General features: G+C 39.4%; 2 protein-coding genes across 10 annotated transcripts in view; both read left to right on the forward strand.

The window, feature by feature from the left end:
* LOC140196766 (copine-3-like) overlaps positions 1-7,762 on the forward strand; it is a 53,663-nt gene extending 45,901 nt beyond the window's left edge. For all 6 annotated transcript variants that reach the window (XM_072256534.1, XM_072256552.1, XM_072256544.1 and 3 more), the window contains 5 exons: positions 554-608; positions 694-745; positions 4,579-4,712; positions 5,409-5,645; positions 6,308-7,762. In XM_072256534.1, coding sequence (XP_072112635.1) covers positions 554-608; positions 694-745; positions 4,579-4,712; positions 5,409-5,645; positions 6,308-6,523 — 694 coding nt within the window. In that variant the 3' untranslated portion in view covers positions 6,524-7,762. The remainder of the gene's footprint in view (positions 1-553; positions 609-693; positions 746-4,578; positions 4,713-5,408; positions 5,646-6,307) is intronic.
* Positions 7,763-10,876: 3,114 nt separating this feature from the next.
* Positions 10,877-24,481, forward strand: part of LOC140196797 (copine-3-like) — a 63,377-nt gene continuing 49,772 nt past the window's right edge. The window contains exons 1-4 of one of the 4 annotated variants that reach the window (XM_072256606.1): positions 10,914-10,959; positions 11,672-11,745; positions 13,419-13,530; positions 19,251-19,322. The gene's annotated coding sequence lies outside the window, so the exon portion shown is untranslated. Of the gene's footprint in view, positions 10,960-11,671; positions 11,746-13,418; positions 13,531-19,250; positions 19,323-24,481 lie in introns of all 4 variants that reach the window. The other 3 variants (XM_072256615.1, XM_072256624.1, XM_072256597.1) reach the window with 3 other exon arrangements.

Here is a 24,481-nt window from a genome sequence, read left to right on the forward strand (position 1 = left end):
TTAAATGTTTCTGACATTTAAATTGTACTGTAAATGGGACAAAATCTCCTTTTTTAAGCTGACTATTTAAATTAGCTGAAAGCATGAATCGTAGCATCAGAAATTTAAATAAATAAATAAATCGGATCAGTCTTGCTGCTTTTTCTGCAGCCAAACAATTGAAATTAAAGGGCTTGCAGAACATGGGCTACATCTTGTTTACTCTTAGGAACCAACGTAAAACCTTGGCTTCTTGTAAGATCCCGTTCAATGGGAATTCTTAGAGTTTGGCAGTGGGACATTCTTAAAGTTAAATGCTCATAATAGTGGACCTGGACCAGTAAGTACCAACAGTTCAATTTAGATCTCTCCACTTAGCAGCAGTGTTGAGATCATTATTTTCATTAAGTGGTTATTTGAAAAAAGAATGTGTCTGCCTTTACAGGATGTAATTAAAGGATGAAGATGCTGATGTTTGAGCTTTTGGATTTTAGAATATGATGAGATTTTCTATGGATCTTGACAAATAAAATGTATCAGCTTGACTCACATGATGTTAAATACTTCATTACAGTGACAAGATGTTCCCAGTATTAGGATTTGGTGCACAGATACCCCCTAACTGGCAGGTAAATGTAGATTTTTTTGTGTGTAATAATGCTTTTATTCAGAATTGGAATTCAAAACATATAATGTATCTTTGTTTCCCTTTAGGTATCACATGAATTTTCAGTTACTTTCAACCCTGAGAACCCATACTGTGCAGGTATGTAATTCCATAAAATGTATGATATTGAGTTGAAAATAATAGTTTTTAGCAATGGTGGAAAAGTATAATTATAGACATTTGAGGCAATACACACAAAATGCAGGCCAGGCAGCATCTATGGAAAAGAGTACAGTCGGCTTTTTGAGCGGAGACCCTTCAGCAGGACCTGTACTAATACTTGTGCAAACAAAGTCACATCCACTTCTAGTTAATTAAGGCAGCAGCCTTTTCCCTTCTGCTTACAATACAATCAGAATTTCCTTGCATATAGATGTGCAGTGACGGGCATGCATACTGTTGACAGAAGGTCATAAAGTAGGAACACATCTCTACATAATGAGATTCATTGGAGGGCAGTGGGCAAAGTATACATTACACAGTCATGATCTGAATATTTTTCTAGGAACACAGCCACTGCATCATTGATTTAATCATTATATTGGTGGGAAGTGAAGAATTGTACACCTAAGGTGTTTTTAAAATTAGAAAATGACTTGCAAAAATATTATTGAATGCAGAACTGCTTGGGAAATTTAATTCTTTTCCCTGCTGCCACCAAACTGAAAATAATAAATTATTACTAGACAAACAAATTTGTTTGATATTGCTTTGAATTTTTTTTTAGTATTTTTTTCCTTGCCTGCAAAATAGATCATTGGGTTACATTAAATATTCAGTTGATTGTCTACACTTGTATTAATTAAAAATTAAAGTGCTATATTGCAGAAGAAAGTTGACATCCCATAAGCAATATGAGTACATGTATTTTTGAGAGGGATGAACGTGTCCATGCATTTTAATACAAATTTGAGTTGAGTTGAAGAAATTGCCTGAATGTGTGGCATGTAGCCTCTTCATTAAGTAGATGAGGAAATCTGCAAATTCAGATATTTCATATTTGTATGTTAAAATAACTTCAAAAATGTGAAAAAATAACAATCAAAGCCTTGTTTTGTTAGAGCCCAGGAGCATGGTTTTGTAAATCTGATGTCTCTATATTTTACCTGCAAAGATTACATTCTGGTTTACCATCTAGAAATATAGAGCATTAGTCAAAGTGAAGTGTAATGTCATATGCACAAGTACATGTATGCACAGATGCAATGAAAATCTTTCTTGCAGTAGCCTCGAGTTCATAACATATAAACACAAACAAATATTTTTACATGGAAGACCACAATTAAAACAGTATTTTTAGTGTAAAGTGATCAAACTGGTCATAATGGTGCTTAACTGTTAAGATAAGGATTGTGTTAGTTGGTTCAAGAATTGAATTGAAGGGAAGCAGCCGTACAGGAACCTGATTTTAGGGGACTTCAGGCTTCTCCACCAACTGCTCAGTGGTATGGAGTGGTGAGAAGATGGTGGAGATCTTTGGACGTTGCTTTCTTGTAGGTACTTCTGATGGTAGGGAGGGATGTGCTAGTCGTGTAATGAGCAGCTTCTTGCATTCTTGCATATTTGAATTGCCGTGCCAGACCATAATGCAACTAGTTGGGATACTTTTAACAGCACATCAGCAGAAGTTTGGTAGAATGTTCATTGACAAAGAAGAACACTTTTGGAGAAGAGAAATTACTTTCAGAAAATTTCTTTTTCAGTTTTCAAAGTTATTTATTCTTGGCTTATGACGGTTGCAGATGTGGTAATGTTATAGCATTAATGTCTAAGATTTATACCTGCTCTGCAAACGTGTGTACATTCCCATTGTAGTTGTATTTTTGTAATCAAAGAAATGTTATCTGTGTGTGAAAACATGGCAATTTTAATCTCAACTCACTCATGAATAATATTGCATCAATACATTCTATTTTATAAGAGTATCTTAGAATTCCTTGCACAAAAAGCACATACAGACTGTGTTCAATTTATGGTGGGATGTATTCACCATCAAAATCTTGTACTGATTTTAAAAAAATCTGATTCAGTCATCAGTTTTGGCTGTATATATCACAGCTTCATGTCTTTGAAATGAGGCACTTAAGCGCTACCTGTCCAGCGCCACCTTCAGCACTAAATTGAAATCTCTTAAGGTTGTGATTCTTGGCTGAGGGCAAGAATCTATAACCACCTAGTTTTGAGTTCAGGTTGTTGCCTCATTTCCAATATCCTTCAAATCTTTTTGCAAGACAAACAAAGCCCAATCTGAAATAATTGAGATGAAAAATCCAATATATGCTGATTCTCAGAAACCAAAAGGCATAATGCAGTTCTTTAGCTTTCTATGTGTACTGCAGGTACTATGCTTATTAGGTGCCCTCTGTTATCCGGAGTAAAATGTACAATGAGAACACATTGTTTTTGGATTGAACTTTATATTTTAAGAAGGCTTTAAAGCAAGCATATGGATAATATTATTAAATATAGAAACATAGAAAAACGACAGCACAATAAAGGCTCTTCAGCCCACAATGCTGTGCCAAACAAGTACTTAGTTTAGAAATTACCTAGGGTTACCCATAGCCCTCTATTTCACTAAGCTCCATGTATCTATCCAGGAGTCTCTTAAAAGACCCTATCATATCTGCCTCCACCACCATCGCCTGCAGCCCATTCCACGCACTCACCACTCTCTGCGTTAAATAAATAAATTTATCCTGACATCTCCTCTGTACCTACTTCCAAGCTCCTTAAACCTGTACCTTCTCATGACAGCCATTTCAGCCCTGGGATAAAGCCTCTGACTATCCACATAGTCACTGCCTCTCATCATCTTATACACCTCTGTCAGGTCACCTCTCATCCACTATCGCTCCAAGAAGAAAAGGCCAAGTTCTTGTAAGGCAGGCTCCCCAATCCAGGCAACATCCTTGTAAATCTCCTCTGCACCTTTTCTATGGTTTCCACATCCTTCCTGTAGTGAGGTGACCAGAACTGAGCAAAGTACTCCAAGTACAGTCTGACCGGGGTCCTTTATAGCTGCAACATCACCTCTTGGCTCCTAAACTCTATCCCATGGTTGATGAAGGCCATTGCACTGTATGCCGCCTTAACCACAGAGTCAACCTGCGAAGTAGCTTTCAGTGTCCTATGGACTTGGACCCTAAGATCCCTCTGATCCTCCACACTGCCAAGAGTCTTACCATTAATACTATATTCTGCCATCATATTTGACCTACCAAAATGAACCACCTCACATTTATCTGGGTTGAACTCCATCTGCCACTTCTCAGCCCAGTTTTGCATACTATCAATGTCCCATTATAACCTCTGACAGCCCTCACACACCCCCAATCTTTGTGTTAGCAGCAAATTTACTAACCCATTCCTCCACTTTCTCATCCAGGTCAGTTATAAAAATCACGAAGAGAAGGGGTCCTAGACAGATCCCTGAGGCACACCACTGGTCACCGAAATCCATGCAGAAAATGACCCGTCTACAACCACTCTTTGCCTTCTGTGGGCAAGCCAGTTCTGGATCCACAAAGCAGGGTCTCCATGGATCCCATGCCTCCTTACTTTCTCAATAAGCCTTGCATGGGGTACCTTACCAAATGCCTTGCTACACTAAATCTACAGCTCTACCTTCATCAACGGGTTTAATCATATCCTCAAAAAATTCAATCAAGCTAAATATGTGACATTTCGCAAACTATTTTTGTCAGAGGGAAGTATAACACAGCATATTTGTGTCAAAATAATCTGCTTTGGTATTAATGTTCCTGTTCAAAACTTACCTTGCACATCATTAAAAGAAATGGTTATAGAGAAAGCTGACTTTGTAATTGAAAAAACTTGTGCAAAGTGAATGCAAGTAAAATATCTAACATTTAAAAATGTAACTATGCAAGGTTGTCATCACAACTATCTTTCTTCAATTTATATGCTAGGAGTACAAGGAATTGTGGATGCCTACCGCAGTTGCCTTCCTCGAGTCAGACTATATGGACCAACAAACTTTTCCCCCATTATAAACCATGTAGCAAAATTTGCAGCTGCAGCAACACACCAGCCAACTGCGTCGGTGAGTGAGGAAAAAATTACAAATATCAAGAATAATACGATAGCTGGAAGATATTACTGTTCTTATAAGCCTTGATGGACATATTGTAGAAAAGAATAGCACAGGAACAGGGCTTTTGGCTGAGCAAGATGCCTTCTGCCTGCACATAATCCATATTCTTCTGTTCCTACTATCTAAAGATGTCTTGAACACAACTATTGTAAATTCTTCCACTATCACACCTGGCTCCTACTGCTCTCTGTGTTTTAAATAAACTTACCCTGCACTTCTCTTTAAACTCTGCCCTTCTCACCTTAAAGCTATGACCTCTGGTATTTGATATTCCTACCTTGGAAAGAGGATGGATCGCAGAATCATTATCTATGACTCTAATAATGTATATTTCTATTAAGTTATCCCTCACCCCCTGCTGTTCCAGAGAAAACAACCCAAGGCTTCCTGCTATCTCAACACTACCTGCCCCTCTACCTATCTTTGCATCATCCACAAATTTGGTCACAGAGCCATCAATTCTGTCATCCAGATCGCTGACATACAACATGAAAAGAGCCAGTCCCAACACCAAGCCTCCTTTTAGCCAGCCTCATTTTCAAAAGCATGTGCAACATGATAAATGTTTAAAGCTAACAGTAAGGTGACCCTATCTAACACAATTTACCTTTGCATAACTTGTGATTGTTTTTTTTCTTTTAACAGCAATATTACATCTTGCTGATTATTACAGACGGAGTTATAACAGATTTAGATGAAACAAGACATGCCATTGTAAATGCTTCTAAGCTGCCAATATCTATTATCATTATTGGTGTTGGTGGGGCAGATTTTAGTGCCATGGAGTTTCTGGATGGTGATGATGGAGTTCTGAAATCACCCACTGGAGAACCAGCTATCAGAGATATTGTCCAATTTGTACCATTTAGGAAATTCCAGAACGTGAGTAATTTGTTAATACTGATAGTAAATTTTTGAGGTCAATTTCATTCTAATGTGGTCAAAGTCATATTGATTTGTAGGAGAGAAATAATTAGTCCTACTCTACATTGCAAGTATTTTTTAAGAATTGTTAATGCAAATAAAATATCCTTTCAAGTTGCACACATCTTGGTCAAAGTGACATTTAACATACAATACAACTCTCATTTCATTTATGTCCTGGAAACAAGTCTCACATGATTTTTGGGTAATATGGTAAATGTATGACCTCTAGAAAAATGTCAAGTAAATAAGGTTCTTAAAATATTTTGCACTGTTGTAGTAAAAGCAGAGTGATTGAATTTTGTTTGACTTGTGTAGGTTTGAGACCAAAGATTTCAATGCCGTGAAGTGCAAGAAATATTCCATGATAATATACTACAGAGACAAAGGCTGTTGAATTATTTCTTGAATAGGTGGACAATTTTCCAATTCTTCCCAGTGTAAAGGCAACATTCAGACTAAAAACCTTGTATTACAAGTTAAACCCAGTACTTGTGTCCATACAGAAGTAAAATGGATTTATTTAAAATTAATCACTTGTTTGTAGGATAATGTCAGAACTATTTACCATTGTGCACTTTTTCAAAAAGCGTTACAAATTTCCCTTACCTCTTCCACAGGCTGCCAAAGAAGCTCTTGCACAAAGTGTACTGGCTGAAGTGCCTCGACAAGTGACATGTTACTTTAACATGCGCAAAACCCCTCCTGCAAATGATCGAAAGCTGGTAAATGAATCAAAGCCTGTGAATGAACCAAAGCCAGTAAATGAACCAAAGCCAGTGAATGAACCAAAGCCGGAAAGTGAGCTGAACCTTGAAGACTTGCTGGATTTCTAGCTGATGGAGAAAGTCAAAGTTTAACAAGCTGTTCTTCTGTACAGCAAAGAATTATTTTCCTTCTTTTTCCCAAAGTTGCTCTGTTAATTTGGCCTGATAACACAAGTCATAGGTGTGTGTCTTTCTGTGCACAAGATCTAGAGAGGGGGCCAAATTAAGCAATGGTGTTGCTGTATGCATTGTACAGAATTGTAGATTACTTGGCCTCTTTTAGTCTGAGCATTCCTAATTTAAAGTAACACTCGATTGGTACCTCTCCTTATGATGACTACAAGAAGTAGTGGATATTATATGAAGCTAGAAGTTTTGGCTGATTGGATCTTAAGCACTCATACTTCGAATATTTTCAAAACTGTAAAATTGCCAATTATAGGTAAAACTGTAATAACTGTAAAGTGCCAATTACATTTGGGCTGTTAGTTTTGATCAGCTGTATTATCAAGTTAATGTTCTTATTGGTTCATTTACGTGAGTAACATCCCTGATTTAAACTGTATTGATTATGTCAGCCACCTTATTTCTAGTAGGCTGAAGTGAGTCGCTTTGACAATGGTATAATGATAGACAGCATTGATATAATTTAAAAAGAAAGGCATTAGAGAGAAATTAAGAACAACTTGCCATGCTGCTTTTACGTAATTTCTGGGTTGCTCTAACAATTCGATCTATAGTATAAATTACACAAGTTGACTACACCAGTGGCCTGCTGGTGCAATCAACTTGTCACTGGAACAGCTTCCTGCAGGTGTAACCACAAAAAGGCAGTTCATCATGAAAAAAATAACAGAAGGAGAAGGAAAGAAACATTTTTCTCTTTAAAGCTTGCTGTCAAATTACTATCTATTACAGTGGATTTCTGTTGATTTGCTCATCTGGGCATGCTCTGCATAATTCTCCAGTACTAAGTATTTTGTATTTTTCTTTAAAAAGCTGTTTCTTCATTTTATATCATACTTTGAACCAAATAATCAGATTTAATTATGCAACAAGAATTTGCTGCTTCAACTTTGCAGATGAACTTTTGTTTTGTATTGTGCTCTTGCAGTTTTAATTTTTCACTAACATTCAGTACAAATATCTGTATGTAACAATGAAATGCAAATGTGTGATACATAGAATGAAAAGACATCAAATACTTGGCCAAAATTGTCTAGGATTATATCCGGAAAAGAAAATTGTTCATGAGACTCTGTAAACAATGCATGTTCTTATAGCTCTGCAATAAAAAAAAAGCTTAAAAGGCTTGCCTTTTACATTGTCATGTTTATTTTAGAGGTGATCTTGTGTATATATTTTTGTTCACCATACAGAATTAATATTGGCTGGGGGAGGGGGAGATAAATAAATTCAAGCACCTGATTTGCTTTAGTTATATCCATTTTCAAGTATGGTAATTGACGTCTCTGGCCAAATCTTAAATTCAATAAAAAGAACAGAATTTGGCAAAATTGCAGCTTTAATGCTGTTCATGAAGGTATTTTAATGATGCAGATTGCTGTTTCAGCAATCAGAAAACAAAAATGAATAATAGGCTGCAATTACACCAAACATTCCTCAGTATTTTATTTCAAAAGTGAATGGTGAAGGGTCAAAGGTGGAGTGACTTGAAAAGCTATTTTTGCATTCTCTACGTTAGTTGATTTTTGATCTATTGGCATTGAGTAATATGAGCCACTCAAAAACTCTGCTAATGATCAGTATGTGATTAGAAACTCTACCGCACAATACAGGCCCTTTGGCCCACAATGCTGTGCCGAACATGTACTTACTTTAGAAACTACCTAGGGTTACGCATAGCCCTCTATTTTTCTAAGCTCCGTGTACTTATCTAGGTGCCTCTTAAAAGACCCTATTGTATCTGCATCCACCACAGTCACCAGCAGCCCATTCCACGCACTCACCACTCTCTGCGTATTTTTTTTTTAAAAAAACAACCCCTGACATCTCCTCTGTACCTACTTCCAAGCACCTTAACACTGTACCCTCTCGTGCTAGCCATTTCAGTCCTGGGGGAAAAATCCTCTAACTATCCACATGATCAATGCCTCTCATCTTGTACACCTCTATCAGGTCACCTCTCCTCCTCTGTCGCTCCAAGTAGAAAAGGCCAAGTACGGCATGCTCCCCAATCCAGGCAACATCCTTGTAAAAGGATTAATTGTGTACTTTTCTAAACATGTAATTATAAAATGTCCTGTCATAGTAATTAGAAGCTTGAACAAACAACCCAGAGTCTTAATTCAAATCCAGCAATGGCATCTGTGTAATTTAAATTTAGCCACTAACCTAGAATTTGGTGGAAAGAATCAGATCAATTAGCTTAGTAAGCATGATTGCAAAATCTATCACAAAACAATGTTAAGATCTCTAGTCCTTGCCAGGTATGATTGGATATGACTCCAAATCTACTGTGATTTATTGTTTAGATACAAATGAAAACTCTATTTAGGCTGCACCTAGAGTATTGTGTTCGGTTCTGCTTGCCCTATTAGAGGAAGTTGCTGAGGCTTTGGAGAAGGTGCAGGTGAGTTTTATACCAGGACGCTGCATGGATCAGCACTGGACTTCAAGGCAGATGGTCATGAGTTCAAACCCAGCCGGGTCCCAACCCGGGCAGCAGCAGTATCTGTGTGGAAGAAAGGCCTGGCAATCTACTTCTGTATCTTGCCATGAAAAATTTATAGACCCTGTGGTCCATGGGGTCAGGGGTCATGAGTCAGACTCGACTTAACAATAACAAACTATAAGGAGAGGTAAGACAAACTTGGGTTGTTTTCTCTGGAGTGGTGGAGGCTGAAGGGATCTATGATAGAGATTTACAGGGTTGTGAGAGGCATATATAGAGAAGATGGCCAATATTTTCCCAGGGTTGAATATCTAATACAAGAGGTATGCATTTAAGATGAGGGGGGGTTAATTTTAAAGATGTGTGTGGCAAGTTATTTTACATAGAGATTGGTGGGAGATTGGAATGTGCTGCCTAAGATGGTAGTGGTGAAGGCAAATTTGATAGAAGTATTCAAGAGGCTCGAAGATGAATCCACAATTGTGCTGGAAAAGGAAGTATGTAGATATTGTGTAGGCAGAAGAGACTAGTTTAGCTGTGTATTTGGTTACTAGTTTAATTACTTTGGCACATTTTAAGCTGAAGGGTCCATTTCTGTGAGGCACTGGTCTATGTTTGAAATGAAATGGGTTAGTAAACAGCATTGTTCCAGGAGAGGCGATAAATGTTGGCCTTGTCAGTAGGCCTGCATTCTGAAAATTATTTTGTAGGGAAAAAAATGTAAACAGGGATTCCAGAGAAGTCAGCATTTCTCTTCCAATTCCATCTGCACATTTCTCCATATTAAAAAGCAGAATAAAGACAAACTGAGTACAGTTTCTGAGCAGATATAATTAAAATCATTTAGTGTTGAAAAGCCAGTGTTTCAAAAATATATACTTTGCAACCTACTAATTGATTAATTTGTATAATTTATATATTAAAATCCTTTTGTAACAGAAATAATTTATTTTCACTTACACATTCTTAAGTTGTATGAGAGATAATTGGGCGTTGTGGTATTCAAAGAGTTAAGGAAATCATGGTTCCGTCAATTGGCAGTGTGCAAGGCATTTAAAAAAAACTAAACGCGGTCAAGTTTAAATATATATCACAAAAATTGGATGTGATAGTGCTGGTGCAGTGGTTAAGTTACCATTCTTGACTAACAAACCCAAGACGCGAATTTAATCCCACCATGTAGCTTGCAATTTTAAATTCCTCATTATTTAGTAATGAACCTAAGCAGAAAAATTTTACTTGCAGTAATGCCAAAAGATAATTGTATTAAAAACCAACACTTTCACTGGATTAGGGAAAGAAATCTGCCGTGCTTGCCTCTGCAATCCCTCTTCATTGAAGATGACTTGCTTCCACTCTAAACCTGCGACAAGATAGTTGATAAGATTTATTTGGGACGCTGCCGCTGGTAAAGGATGAGGTGTTTAATGCGGTGGGTGTGTAGATAGCTTGGCAGTCATGGTACTGTTGTGCAGTGAGAACTGGTTACTATCTTAATGTGCGCATCCACCAGTGGTTTAGGAGTATTTTGAGAATGCAGAATTCGGCCTCTAAATTGCCTTTAGATCGTGCTCTTTCGTAAGATTGTTAACATTTGCTTACTTCCTGCTGTTGCGTATTTCTATTGGCATTTTTTAACTTTCATATTCGGCACTCATTGTTTTTGCTTTAATAAAGCGTGTTATTGTTCTAGTTAAAAGTCCATATACACGAATAAATCTCATGGAGAAATTGACCCCGCCCAGTGTGTGGGCTGCTCGTCAATTTCTGCAATTGAATTCGCATGCGCCGTCACATTGAATGTGCTGTCAGCCGTGGAGGGGTCTGTTCGCGAGTTGTTGGATCTGTCGTGTATTTGCAGATCACAAAGGTTGTATATTTTGCATTTACTTCATTTTAGTATGGAATTGTATTTAATAAGTTTATTTTTGCCAGTCTTGTTTCACTTTCGTTTAGAAGGAAGGTGGCAAAGTCAGTTAGAAGGGGCGTGGTTCAATCTTGAACGTTTTACATCCATGTTTCAAATGCGTTCCGAGTGTCTCCATATGATGTGGGTTATTTTCTACGACGTCGACGGAACAAGATCCAGACTTTTACGCGCGTTCATTTGTGTGTGGTGCCAGGGTACTTTCAAATCTGTGTCTTCGAGGATCTTTGATTTTATTGGAGCTCTGCTGCACACAGTAATTTTAAGCCTTTCAGATTTAAGCTGGGCGTGTTTTCCAGTAAACTTTTATGTTCTGAATAGTTCATCCTTGTTATAGTTATAAAACTCCCAGGTGGCAACACATTTCGAGTATGACATAGAGTTTTAGTGCTCCAGGAAGAAACGTGGTGGAAGTGAAGTTGAAGGTTCACCAGACTGATTCCCGGGATGACAAGGATTAATTTGTGCTCGCTACAACTTGGAAAAAACGAGAGGGGCTCAAGTGAAACGTAAACATCTTGGACAGGGCTAGCCAAACAAGATACAGAAAGCATATTTTACTTTCTGAATGGGGTGTATAGGTTGAGGAATCACAATCTTGAGTTATTGGGCAAACGATTATTAGGATTAAGATGAGAAATTTTTTTTCATTCAGAGACTGGTTAACCAGGAATTTGTTACCATGGAATGCTGTAGACGCCTCGTTGCTGAATCTTTTTTTAAAAAAAGGTAAATAAACTTCAAGTGCAAAAGGCATCAAACAGTAAATTCCTGTAGTATGGGGAGAGAGCAGGAATGTGGCTGACACATGGGCAGACATGGTCATATTGATGAGTAAAGTAAGCTTTAAGGGCCGACTGGCCTGCGCATGGTCTTATTTCTACCTATTGAACAATATTCTTAAATGCCTATTTGAAATTCATTAATATAAGACAGATTAATACTATTTTGTGTGTTGGTGGTCTTGTGGGTGTAGTGTATCATCTACTTTTCATTTTAGTTTTTGTTATACTTTTTCCTTTTCTTTAATTCACCATTACTTTTCAGCTGTATCAACAAACAGTTTCTCCTTGACCCATTACAACCCTCCACAACAGTGTGGAGGAGTTAACCTTTTATAATGTACTGCTTTGTGCATGGGGACTCAGAGCGCAGAAAAAGCTGGAGCTTAAGGCTGATGTATGCTGGTTTCAACTCCTCCTTGGTTACAGTTTCCTACCACTTACAATTAAAGTAGAGAAACATAAATACTAAATATGTATCTAATGATCTGGCCTCTGCTATTCTTATAGGCAGGCAATGCCTGCGGTTCACAACTCTTCGCAAGAACAAATTTTTATGCACCTTTTTAAAAAAACTGGCTCTTTATTTTATAGCTATGCTCCCTTATTTGTGACTTTTAATGAAAACATCTCAATGTCTGGGGTATCAAGTCCCATTTAGAATCTTGTATGGTTAATAAGGTTACCCCCTCCCACCCCCATTCTTGTGAACTTCAAGAACACTAGCCTCTCTTGATGGGACAGCCTCTCACCTGAGGAATTGACTAGTGAATCTAATTTGGACTGCTTTCAATGTTACTATATATCTTCATGTAATGGGACAAAACTGTAGACAGTATTCCAAGTATGATCTTACCCACAGCCTCTGTTCTTAAACTCAATTTCTCTTCATAATAAACGCCAACATGCAGTTGCCATTCTTAAATATTAAATGTTAACTTTTTGTGATTCATGCAGTAGAACACCTAGATTTGCTGTCTCACTCCATCTGGGTACTAATCTCTTGCTGCAGTGCCTGACCTTGAAGTTCCCAATATTAAGCTCCGTTTGCTCAGTTATCACACGGTCACTCAATCTCTACTGTTGAGGAATTAAAGTGTCATCATTATGACCTGTCTTCTGACTATCTTCATATCATTGACAAACTTTGAAGTCATGTACTTCATTCTCACTGTCCGTGTGATAGTGAAAATAGTAAACAACTAAGTGTGATACTCCAGAAATTGCATCCACAAGCCTGTAAATTCTAATTCTCGGTTTCCTATGTAAAAGCCAGTTTTCAATCCATGCGAGCATACTTCCTGCTGGCTGTAAATTTGTGCGTTAGCTTCTTATGTGGTACTTTGTCAAATGCTTTTTGGAAATCTAAATACTGTACATTGTATCTACAGGTTTTTTTTCTCAACTCTCCCTGTCATGTCCTTAAAATATCATACTACTTTGTCAAGCATGAATTACCTTTGATAAAACTGTTGACTAGATTTGATTATATTTAGCTTTCCTAAACAAATAGTTATTTCCTCTAGCATCTTGCAAACAATGGATGTTAATCTTACAGTGTTTAGTTTTCAGCTTCTGTGCTCCATTTTGCATGAAGTCGCCACATTTTCTGTCTTTCAGCCTTCTGGTACTCTCCTGAAGTTTAGAAAGCTTTGAAAATTTTCAACCTATGTGTCCACTATCCTTATAGCCACTTGCTTTAAAATCCTTGGATGCAAGCCTTTGGGTTCTGGTAAGGTTTTCTAATACTTTATCCCTTGTAATTAAGGTTTTTGTAAGTCCCCCTCCGCCTTTTTACTTGAAATTTGCCCAATACTGAGGTGTATTTGCAGTGTTCTCCATGGTGTATACAGGTGCAAAGAATTCATTTAGCTTATTCTTTGTTTCTTGTTATTAATTCATCAGCCTTGTTCTCTAGATGTTCACATCCAACTTAGCTGTCTTCTTCCTATTTATATATCCATGGTAACTCTTGGCTTTTGTTTTGCTGTTACATGCAAGATTTCCCTCAAAATCAACTTGTACTTAGTCTTTAGCTGCTGAATCCTAAAAAATTCCAAGTCTTCTGGACTACTACCTTTCAATTAAAAATGATCTTTGGCCCTCTTCATTAACCACAGATTGTGCGTCTTTCTAAATGAAATAGCGTTCCGCTGAATGCATTGATCAGCTGTTAGCCAATCTGCCACTGTTCATATACTGACTGCCTTGAGGTTTATATTCCCAGTTCACCCTGGAAGTCTTCAGCTTCTTACCAAAATAATTGCCTTATTTAAATTGTAGACTGGTTTTGGTCCTGCAGTATTCTTCCTACAATTACATTTGAAATTCTATCATAGTATGGCTATTATTTTATAACAGATCTTTAACCACAAGATCTCCCAATAATCCTTTCCCAGTAGTCGTGACCGAATCTAAAATGGCCTGTTCCTGGGTGGGTTCCATGGCATATTGCTCTGAGAGCTATTCCTGAATGCACTACACAGATGTTTCTACAATTTCCTTGTCAATTTGGTTTGTCCGATCAATACTTGGATTAAAACTGCTCATGACAATTGCAGTTCCATTCAAATATGTCTTGGATATTTCTCTGGTTAGGTTTTCTCCCAAGGGGTTACATTTTAGGGCCTATGGACTGCTCCCATCTGAACTATCTATCCTCTGCTATTCATGATTTCAATCCAAACCATTCTACCATCTGCTGCCTCTATATCTTAACACTCTAATACCTTCCTTGATTAACAATATTATCCCAACTCTTTTTTTTCCTTTGGCCTGTTGTTTTGGAACATAGTATAACCTGATACTAAACACCCATTCCTGTAATCCTGCAAATACATCTCCAGAATGATATTGAGATCACTCTCATGTTGCTATCTGTGCTGCAGTTGGGAAAAGTTAATTTTCATGGTACTAGAACCCTTTGTGAGCATGCTTATGACAATAGACTCCTAGAGAAGTACAGTGCAGAAATAGGCCCATCGGCCCATCTAGTCCATACTGAAACCACTTAAACTGCCAACTACCATCGAACTGCACCTGGACCATAGCCCTCCACACCCCTGCTATCCATGTGCCTATCCAAACTTCTAAATGTTGAAATGGAGCTCTCATGGACCACTTGGGCTGGCTGCTCCTTCCACATGCTCATGGCCCAGAGCGAAGAAGCTTCCTCTCATGTTCCCTATAAACTTTTCACCATTAACTCACGATCTCTGGTTGTAGTCCCACACAACCTCGGTGGAAAAACCCTGCTTGTATTAACCCTATCGATACCCCTCATAGTTTTGTATGTCTCCATCAAATCTCCTGTCAATCTTCTACGTTCTGAGAAATACAGTCCTAACCTATTTGATCTTTCATTATAACTCGGGTCTTCCAGAGCCTGCAACATCCTTGTAAATTTTCTCTGTGCTCTTTCAAACTTGCTTACATCTTTCCTGTAGGCAGATGATTAAAACTGCACACCAACATCTTGTACAACTTCAACTTAACATTTTGTCTCCTGTACTCAATACATTGATTTATGAAGGCCAACATACCAGAAGCTTTGTTTATGATCCTATGTACCTGTGATGCCACTTTCAATGAATCATGGACCTGTATTCCCTGATATCCTTTTTTCCACTACACTCCTCAGTGCCCTACTGTTCACTGTGTAAGATATACCCTGGTGGGTCCTTCAAAGTGCAAAACCTTGCACTTGCTTGCATTAAATTCCATCTGCTATTTTTCCAGCTGATGCAGATCCCTCTGCAAGCCATAATAGCCTTCCTCCCTGTCCACTGCACCCCCCCCACCCTCGTCTTGGTGTCATCTGCAAATTTACTGAACCAGTTAACCGCATTACCATCCAGATCATTGATAGAGGTGACAGACAACAAAGGACCCAGCACTGATCCCTGTGGCACTCCACTTGTCACAGGCCCCCAGTCAGTGATCTCGCTCTATGAGCACTCTCTGGCTTCAAGCCAAGGTCTAATCCAGTTTGCTACCTCATCCTGAATGCTGAACAACTGAACCTTCTTAACAGCCTCCCATGTGGACTTCTGTAGTAACTTCCTCAAAACTCTGTAAGATTGGTTAGACATGATCTACCATGCACAAAGCCATGCTGACTATCCTTAATCTGCCCATGACTATCGAAATACTTCTGTATCCAGTCCCTTAGAATACCTTACAATAACTTTCCAACAACTGATGGCAGACTCACTGACCTGTAATTTCCTTGTTTATGTTTAGAGTGGTTTTTAAACAGTGGAACAACACAGACTCTCCTCCAATCTTCTGGTGCCTCCCTTGTTGCTAAGGATGATTTATCTATCTGCTAGGGCCCCAGCAATTTCTGAACTTGCCTCCTGAAGGGTCTGAGGGAACACCTTGTCAGGTCCTGGGAATTTATCCACCCTGACTTGCAGACACCGCCTCCTCTGTAATCTGTACAGGGTGTATGAATTTAAATTCCATCCCCACTTTTCCAGCTGATGCAGATTCGCCTGTGAGCCATGATGACCTTCCTCACTGTCCACTGCAGCCTCAATCTTGGTGTTATCTGCAAGCATGCTGATTCAGTTAACCATGTTATCATCCAGATCATTATAAAATTGACTTGTCAGAAGCTGTACATTTGTAAATGCTACCTACATGAAGATGAGGTTATTGAAGACTCTTTATTTGCTCTGTTTGACATTTGTGTACATTTTCTGCTCCACTGATGCACTTTCTCCTCAATTTTCCCCTCGCCATGCTGTGCCTTTGAATGGAGAAAATCAGTCATTTCACCTTGATTTATTGGACTTTTTTTCTTGGAGCCCTTCATCCTCTTATGTACTTTAACCCCTGCCCTCAACACTGTGTATGCTGTTCACCAGGACACTGGTTTCAGCACAATTCGGGTGAAGTCCAGCTCATCAGAACAATTCTCTCCTTTCCCAGTACTTTTGCCAGTTTCCCAAGAATTAGAGCCCATTTCTACCACATCTCTCTTTGAGCAGTGCCTTTATCCTTTACCGATTTGCCAAAGTTGAAAAGCAAGGATCTGGGAAGAATCTGAACCCTTGCTTTTCAATTTTGGCTTGTGCTCCTCCTAATTCCTTGGCAAAATTTCCTTCCTAGTCTTACCAGTGCTGTTGGTGTCTACATGTACCATGAGAATTGGATCTCTCCCTTCCAATCCCACTCCAGGTTTGTGTCCAACCCAGTTACTGTAGAGTTCCACTTGGAACTCCTAATTCAAATTTAAATTAAATTACACAAAGGAAGAATGTTCTGTTAAATTTAATTTTCATTTAATACACAAATTGAATTCAGCAATGTGCTGTATTTAGCCATGCCTTTCAATATAGAAAATAAAATTGGAAAGGTTGATAAGGTCTTGGGGGTCGGCAAGGTAGCATAAGGCTTTATAGTGCTGGTAACCTGGTTTAGTTCCTGCTGCTGTGTGTTGGGAGTTTGTACCTTCTCCGGTGACCACATGGGTTTCCTCCAGATGCTTGGATTTTCTTCCACATCCTGAAGACATATGGGTTAGCAGTTAATTAGTCATTTGGGTGTATTTGAGCGAAGAGGGTTCATAGGGTTGGAAGAGTCTGTACCGTGTTGTATCTTTAAATAAAAAGGGGTTTTTGATAGAGTAGAATCGAGTGGGGCCTTCACTGCTGAAGTGGAGAAAGAGCATTTGGGTGGTATTTAATGCTTCATCCATGCACTGAGAGTGTGCATTAGCCCTGCTAAATAGCAGAAGAGCGGACCACCAGTTACCCAGATAAACACTCAGTCAGGTTTTCCTTGCCCCTCTGAAAGATTGTGCTTTCCCAGAATTACCTCACTGGTCAGATTGGAGCCAATAAAACTGGAATTGGAGCAACACACAGACAATGCTGGAGGATCTCAGCAGGCCAGGCAGCATCTATGGAAAAAGAATACAGCTGATGTTTCAGGCCGAGACCCTTCGGCAGAACTGGAGAAAAAAAAAGATGAGTAGATTTGAAAGATGGGGGGACGGAGAGAGAAACACAAGGTGATGGTTGAAACCAGGAGGGGGAGGGATGAAGTAAATAGCTGGGAAATAGGAGCAAGTCATCTTCAATGATCAAGAAGAGGAAAAAGGGGATGAGAAGATGTTCAAAAGGTATGCACTGTGCAGAGGAGATTTGTGAGGATGAGCTGGGGCTTGAGGGACTGAGTGATGGAGAGAGGTTGAACAGATTGGGACTTCTCTCAATCAAAGGAGTGAATGAAGTAAATGAACCTGCAGGCTTTTCCTAGAATTGAAGCACCAAGAACAGAGGCCAGAGGTTTAGGTGAAGTGGGGGGGGGGGGGGGGTGAAATTTAATAGGATCTTGAGGGTCTAACTTTTTTCATCCAGAGGTATGAGCTACCGTAAAAGGGACATGGATTGGAAAGGGTCAAAGTTCAGTCTATTGTCAGAGTACATACGTGTCAGCATCTACAACCCTGAGATTCTTTTTCTGCAGGCATACTTAGCAAATCTATAGAACAGTAACAGTAAACAGGATCAATAAGTAACAAAATGTGCAAATGCAAATATAAATAAATAGCAATAAATAACGAGCATGAAATAATAAGATAAAGCATTCTTAAAGTAAGACCAATGGTTATGGGAACACCAGAAGTAGGATGAGTGTAGTTAACCTCTTATTGTTCAAGGGCCTGATGGCTGAGGGGTAGTAACTGTTCTTGAACCTGGTTGTGTGAGTGCTGAGGCACCTGTACCTTCTACCTGATGGCAGCAGCAAGGAAAAAGAATGCCCTGGATGGTGAGAATCTTTGATGGATGCTGCTTTTCTAGGTTTAGAGGAATGTGGGCAAAGCACGGGCAAATAAAACGAGGTTAAATGTGAGTGGACCTGTGAATCCCAAAGGCTTTTTTCTGGACTATAAAACTATGACCAAGAGCACTGTGTACAGCTTTGGTCATGTTTAGGAAAGGATATGCTTGCATAGTGCTGAGAAGGGTCACTGAGTTGATTTCTGCAATGAAGTGGTTGATGTATGCTAGGCTTGTGCCCATTGGAGTAAATAAAAAAAACAAGACGTGATTTTTATTGGAATGTGTAAGATCCTGGGGGGGACTGGCAAAGTGAAGGCTGTAAACGTATTTTCTATAAAGAGGGAGTGAAAAAGAAATGGGGAACAAAATTTCAGGATAAGGAGTCTCTGATTTCAGGCAAAGATGAGAAAGAATTTCTGCTTTTGGTGATGGTTGGGGGGGGGTCGGGGTCATGAATTCTCCACCACAGAGAACTGTGAAGATGGAATCATTGAATACAGTGGCATGCAAAAGTTTGGGCACCCCGGTCAAAATTTCTGTTACTGTCAATAGCTAAGCAAGTAAAAGATGAACTTATTTCCAAAAGGCATAAAGTTAAAGATGACACATATCTTTAATATTTTAAGCAAGAAAACTTTTTGATTTCCGTCTTTTACAGTTTCAAAATAACAAAAAAACGGCCTGAAGCAAAAATTTGGGTACATGGCAGTACTTAGTAACATCCCCTTTGGTAAGTATCACAGCTTGTAAATGCTTTTTGTAGCCAGCTAAGAGTCTTTCAATTCTTGTTTGGGGGATTTTTGCCCATTCTTCCTTGCAAAAGGCTTCTAGTACTGTGAAATTCTTGGACCGTCTTGCAGCACTGCTCTTTTGAGGTCTATCCACAGATTCTCGATGATGCTTGCGCCTCTTGAGGTAGTCCATTGTGGATTTTGAGGTGTGTTTAGGATCATTATCCTGTTGTAGAAGCCATTCTCTTTTTATCTTCAGCTTTTTTACAGACGGTGTGATGTTTGCTTCCAGAATTTGCTGGTATTTAATTGAATTCATTCTTCCCTCTACCCGTAAATGTTTCCGGTGCCACTGGCTGCAACACAAGCCCAAAGCATAATCGATCCACCCGTGCTTAACAGTTGGGGACTGTTCGCCCATGGACTTTCGCCCATTCTTCCTTGCAAAAGGCTTCTAGTTCTGTGAGATTCTTGGGCCATCTTGCATGCACTGCTCTTTTGAGGTCTATCCACAGATTCTCGACGATGTTTAGGTCAGGGGACTGTGAGGCCCATGGCAAAACTTTCAGCTTGCGCCTCTTGAGGTAGTCCATTGTGGATTTTGAGGTGTGTTTAGGATCATTATCCTGTTGTAGAAGCTATCAGTTTGGAGAGGGGTTCTTTTCATGAAATTCTGCACCCTTTTTTCTCCAAACATACCTTAGCGCATTGCAGCCAAAAAGTTCTATTCAAAAGGTTCAAAGGAACATCTAAACAGGCCTGATGCATTTTGGAAACAAGTCCTGTGGACTGATGAAGTTAAAATAGAACTTTTTGTCCGCAATGAGCAAAGGTATGTTTGGAGGAAAAAAGGGTGCAGAATTTCATGAAAAGAACCCCTCTCCAAACTGATAGCTTCTACAACAGGATAATGATCCTAAACACACCTCAAAATCCACAATGGACTACCTCAAGAGGCGCAAGCTGAAAGTTTTGCCATGGGCCTCACAGTCCCCTGACCTAAACATCATCGAGAATCTGTGGATAGACCTCAAAAGAGCAGTGCATGCAAGATGGCCCAAGAATCTCACAGAACTAGAAGCCTTTTGCAAGGAAGAATGGGCGAAAGTCCTCCAAACAAGGATTTTGTAGCTGGCTACAAAAAGCATTTACAAGCTGTGATACTTGCCAAAGGGGGTTTTACCAAGTACTAGGGTTGCCAACTGTCCCGTATTAGCTGGGACAACCCGTATATTGGGCTAAATTGGTTTGTCCCATATGGGACCGCTCTTGTCCCATATTTTCCCCCGCTAAGGTAGAGCGTTCCTATGAAACTTTTGGTGCCGAAATGGCGTAAAGCGAAGGAGCAATTACCATTAATTTAGATGGGAAAAATTTTTGAGCGTTCCCAGACCCAAAAAATAACCTACCAAATCATGCCAAATAACACATAAAATCTAAAGTAACACGAACATATAGTAAAAGCAGGAATGATATGATAAATACACAGTCTATATGAAGTAGAAATAATGTATGTACAGTGTAGTTTCACTGAACAGAATCACCAAAACCGATTCGTAGAAAAAGACATGGGCATGTACATGCATGTGCACGTCATGTATGTGCGTGTTACGCATGCCCGCGCAAGGCTTCGTGGTAGTCTTTCTCGGGTAAACGCACGTGTCCCATATTTGACTGCTACTTTTGTCCCTTATTTGGGAGTGAGAAAGTTGGCAACCCTACTAAATACTGCCATGCAGGGTGCCCAAACTTTTGCTTCGGGCCCTTTTCCTTTTTTGTTATTTTGAAACTGTAAAAGATGGAAATAAAAAAGTAATCTTGCTTAAAATATTAAAGAAATGTGTTATTTTTGACTTTATGCCTTTTGGAAATCAGGTCATCTTTTACTTACTTAGCTATTCACAGTAACAGAAATTTTGACCAGGGTGCCCAAACTTTTGCACACCACTGTACATTCAAGACACAGACTCGCATTTAATTGACTAGGAAGCAGAGGAGTGCAGTCAGAAAGTGGGAAAGAAACATTAATTTAATTGAATGGCGGAGCATATTCAAGGGATCAAATGGTGTATTCTGTTGGTTCCTGTAAGGAAGTTGAGGAGAAAATGATTGTAAGACCAGAGAAGATTAGAGATGGAAATGATATAAAAGTAGTTGCAACTCCAAAATATAAGCTGTTGAACAGGAGAATCATTTAAATGAGGGTGGACCAAAGAGGATTTGGTTGTACTACAGAATATAACGTTTGGAAAAATCAGAATTGGGTTTTATATCACCTGCATATGTCGTGATATTTGTTAACTTAGCAGCAGTACAATTTAATATGTGATAAATATAGAGAAAATGAACTACAGGTTTCCCCCGCCATCCGAAGGTAGAGTGTTCCCATGAAATGGTTCGTAAGTCGAAATGTCGTAAAGCGAAGAAGCAATTACCATTTATTTATATGGGAAAATTTTGTGAGCATTCGCAGACTCAAAAATAACCTACCAAATCATGCCAAATAACACATAAAACCTAAAATAACAGTAACATATAGTAAAAGCAGGAATGATATGATAAATACACAGCCTATATAAAGTAGAAATACTTCTCTACAACGATTGCCTGCACAGATCTCCGTAGCAAAAATCTCACGCAAGCGCTCTCGGCAGAAAATCTTACGCAAGTGCTGTTGGCATAAATGCGCTCTCCATATACTATGAAGCTGCCAAATCTACCAAATAACACGTAAAAATACACAGCCTATATAAAGTAGAAATAATGTATGTACAGTGTAGTATCACTTACGGAAATTGGGAAGACAATGAGCACACTGATGGTGGTGTGTTAGACTGAGTCGTCGCAGACTGGGTGGTGCAGTGGCCCCCACCCTCCAGGCCGCCAGCTGGTACATTGCCACGAAGCACGCAGGGGTAGCCGGGAGGCACACAGCACATCTTTAAGAAAAATGCTGAAATAAATAAGCTAATTAATTAGGTACTGCCTGGCATGTAAATGTCGGCGCAGATCAGAGGCGATTGCCACAGTGCTAGAGAGTGATGCAGCCTGTCAGAATGCTCTCCACGGTGCATCTGTAGAAGTTTTCAAGTGGTTTTAGGTGACAAACCAAATCTCCTCAAGCTCATAATGAAATAATAATAGAAGAGCTAAATGTTATAGAGGATGGAGGTCTGATCAGTGGTTGGAAAATTTGCAGTTTTTGTATTGGAAAGGAAGTGGTATTTCAATGGGCAATGAAATGCTGTGGTTGTGAACAGCTTGAAGCACTTTCCAAAGAAGGGTGACGACAACAGTTTTAGTTTAAACTTTGAAAAGCCAAAGGAAGTTACCTTTTCCATTTGCAGGAGGCATGGTTTGAAATAGCTGAGGAAATGTGGTGGGTTGTAAGGAAAATAAATTATAGTGAGATTGGAAACTGAAGCCTTAGCTCTAACACAAGGAGGTATCAAGTTAATGAGCAAAAGGACAGAAAACAGATTTTTCGGAGGCTGTCTGGTGGGAGAGCAGACTCCAAAAGTATTGGTGTGTAGGCAGGAGCAGATATTATTCCTGATTTTTAGTTTTGTTCAGTGAATTGAATTGATGTTATTTCATCCTTCACATACATGAGTAAATATCTTTATGTTATGTCTCCATCTAAATATGCAATGTGCAATCATAATAATTTATAATAAACAGCCAATGTAACATAGAGATACACTCAAATCAGCATGAGTTAGTCAGCCTGACGGACTGGTGGAAGAAGCTGTCCCAGAGCCTTTGGTCCTGGGTTTTATGCTGCGGTACTGTTTCCCAGATGCTAGCAACTGGAATAGATTGTGGTTGGGGTGACTCAGGTTGCCAATGATCCTTCGCACCCTTTTTACACACCTGTCCTTGTAAATGGCCTGAATCATGGGAAGTTCACAACTACAGATGCGCTGGGCTGTCTTCACCACTCTCTGCAGAATCCTGTGATTAAGGGAGGTACAGTTCCCATACCAGGTAGTGATGCAGCCAGTCAGGATGCTCTCAATTGTGCCCCTGTAGGAAGTTTTTAGGATTTGGGGGCCCACACCAAACTTCATCAACCGTCTGGGGTGAAAGAGGTGCTGTTGTGACTTTTTCACCCCACAGCTGGTATGTACATACCACGTGAGGACCTCAGTGATGTGGATGCCAAGGAACTTAAAGCTGTTTACCCTCTTGACCCCAGATCCATTGATGTCAATAGGGGTTAGCCCATTACCATTCCTCCTGTAGTTCACAACCAGCAAATTTGTTTTTGAGACATTGAGGGAGAGGTTGTTTTCTTGACACCACTGTGTCAGAGAGATGACTTCTTCCCTGTAGGCCACCTTGTTATTGTTTGAGATTAGGTCAATCCGTGTAGTGTCGTCGGCAAATTTAGTTAGCAGATTAGAGTTGTGGGTGGTGACGTTGTCATGGGTATACAAGGAGTAAAGGAGGGGACTTGGTACACAGCCCTGAGAGGCTCCTGTGTTGAGGATCAGATGGGTGGAGGAGAGGGAGCCCACTCTTGCCACCTGTCAGCAATCTGACAGGAAGCCAGTAAGATCAAGCCCCATTAGGTGATGAAGAAAAATGTGATTGGCCACAGAGATTGAGAATGAATTTTATACCATGGTCACAATCGAAAAAACAGATGATCCTAATTTGGATTAGTGCTAGTTTGGTAGTATGGGGAATGGTAGAAACTAGATTCCTGAACTCATCCACGATAATGGAGTGAGGATGAGAATATATACGTGAAGCAACATCTAATTTTGGGACTACATTGGAAAGGAGGAAGCAATTTACTTAAAATGTTTCTTCTTTTTACACATAGGTTAATTTGAAATTGAGGGAATATTGACATCTTCACCATTGCCCAATAACGTATGGATCAAAAAAGGAATCTGATATTGATTTGTACTAAAATTTAGACAGGTCATGTTGAGGAGTTGAGCGTAGCTAAGATGATTTACAGGAAGTGGGCATTACTGCAAGGCTGGTATTTGGTGGATGTAAGATTTGGGAAGTTTTAGCCTGGTGAGAGAAGGCAGCTGAATGGTTTTATTTCGGTGATCCCACAGTGATACTAGAATAAGCCATGAAATGCTTGCATTTGGTAGAGGTGGCCCAGAAGGGAAGTGATGTTAGTATGAGATTTGTG

This window comes from Mobula birostris, chromosome 1 (assembly GCF_030028105.1).
Source record: "Mobula birostris isolate sMobBir1 chromosome 1, sMobBir1.hap1, whole genome shotgun sequence".
Taxonomy (NCBI): Eukaryota; Metazoa; Chordata; class Chondrichthyes; order Myliobatiformes; family Myliobatidae; genus Mobula; species Mobula birostris.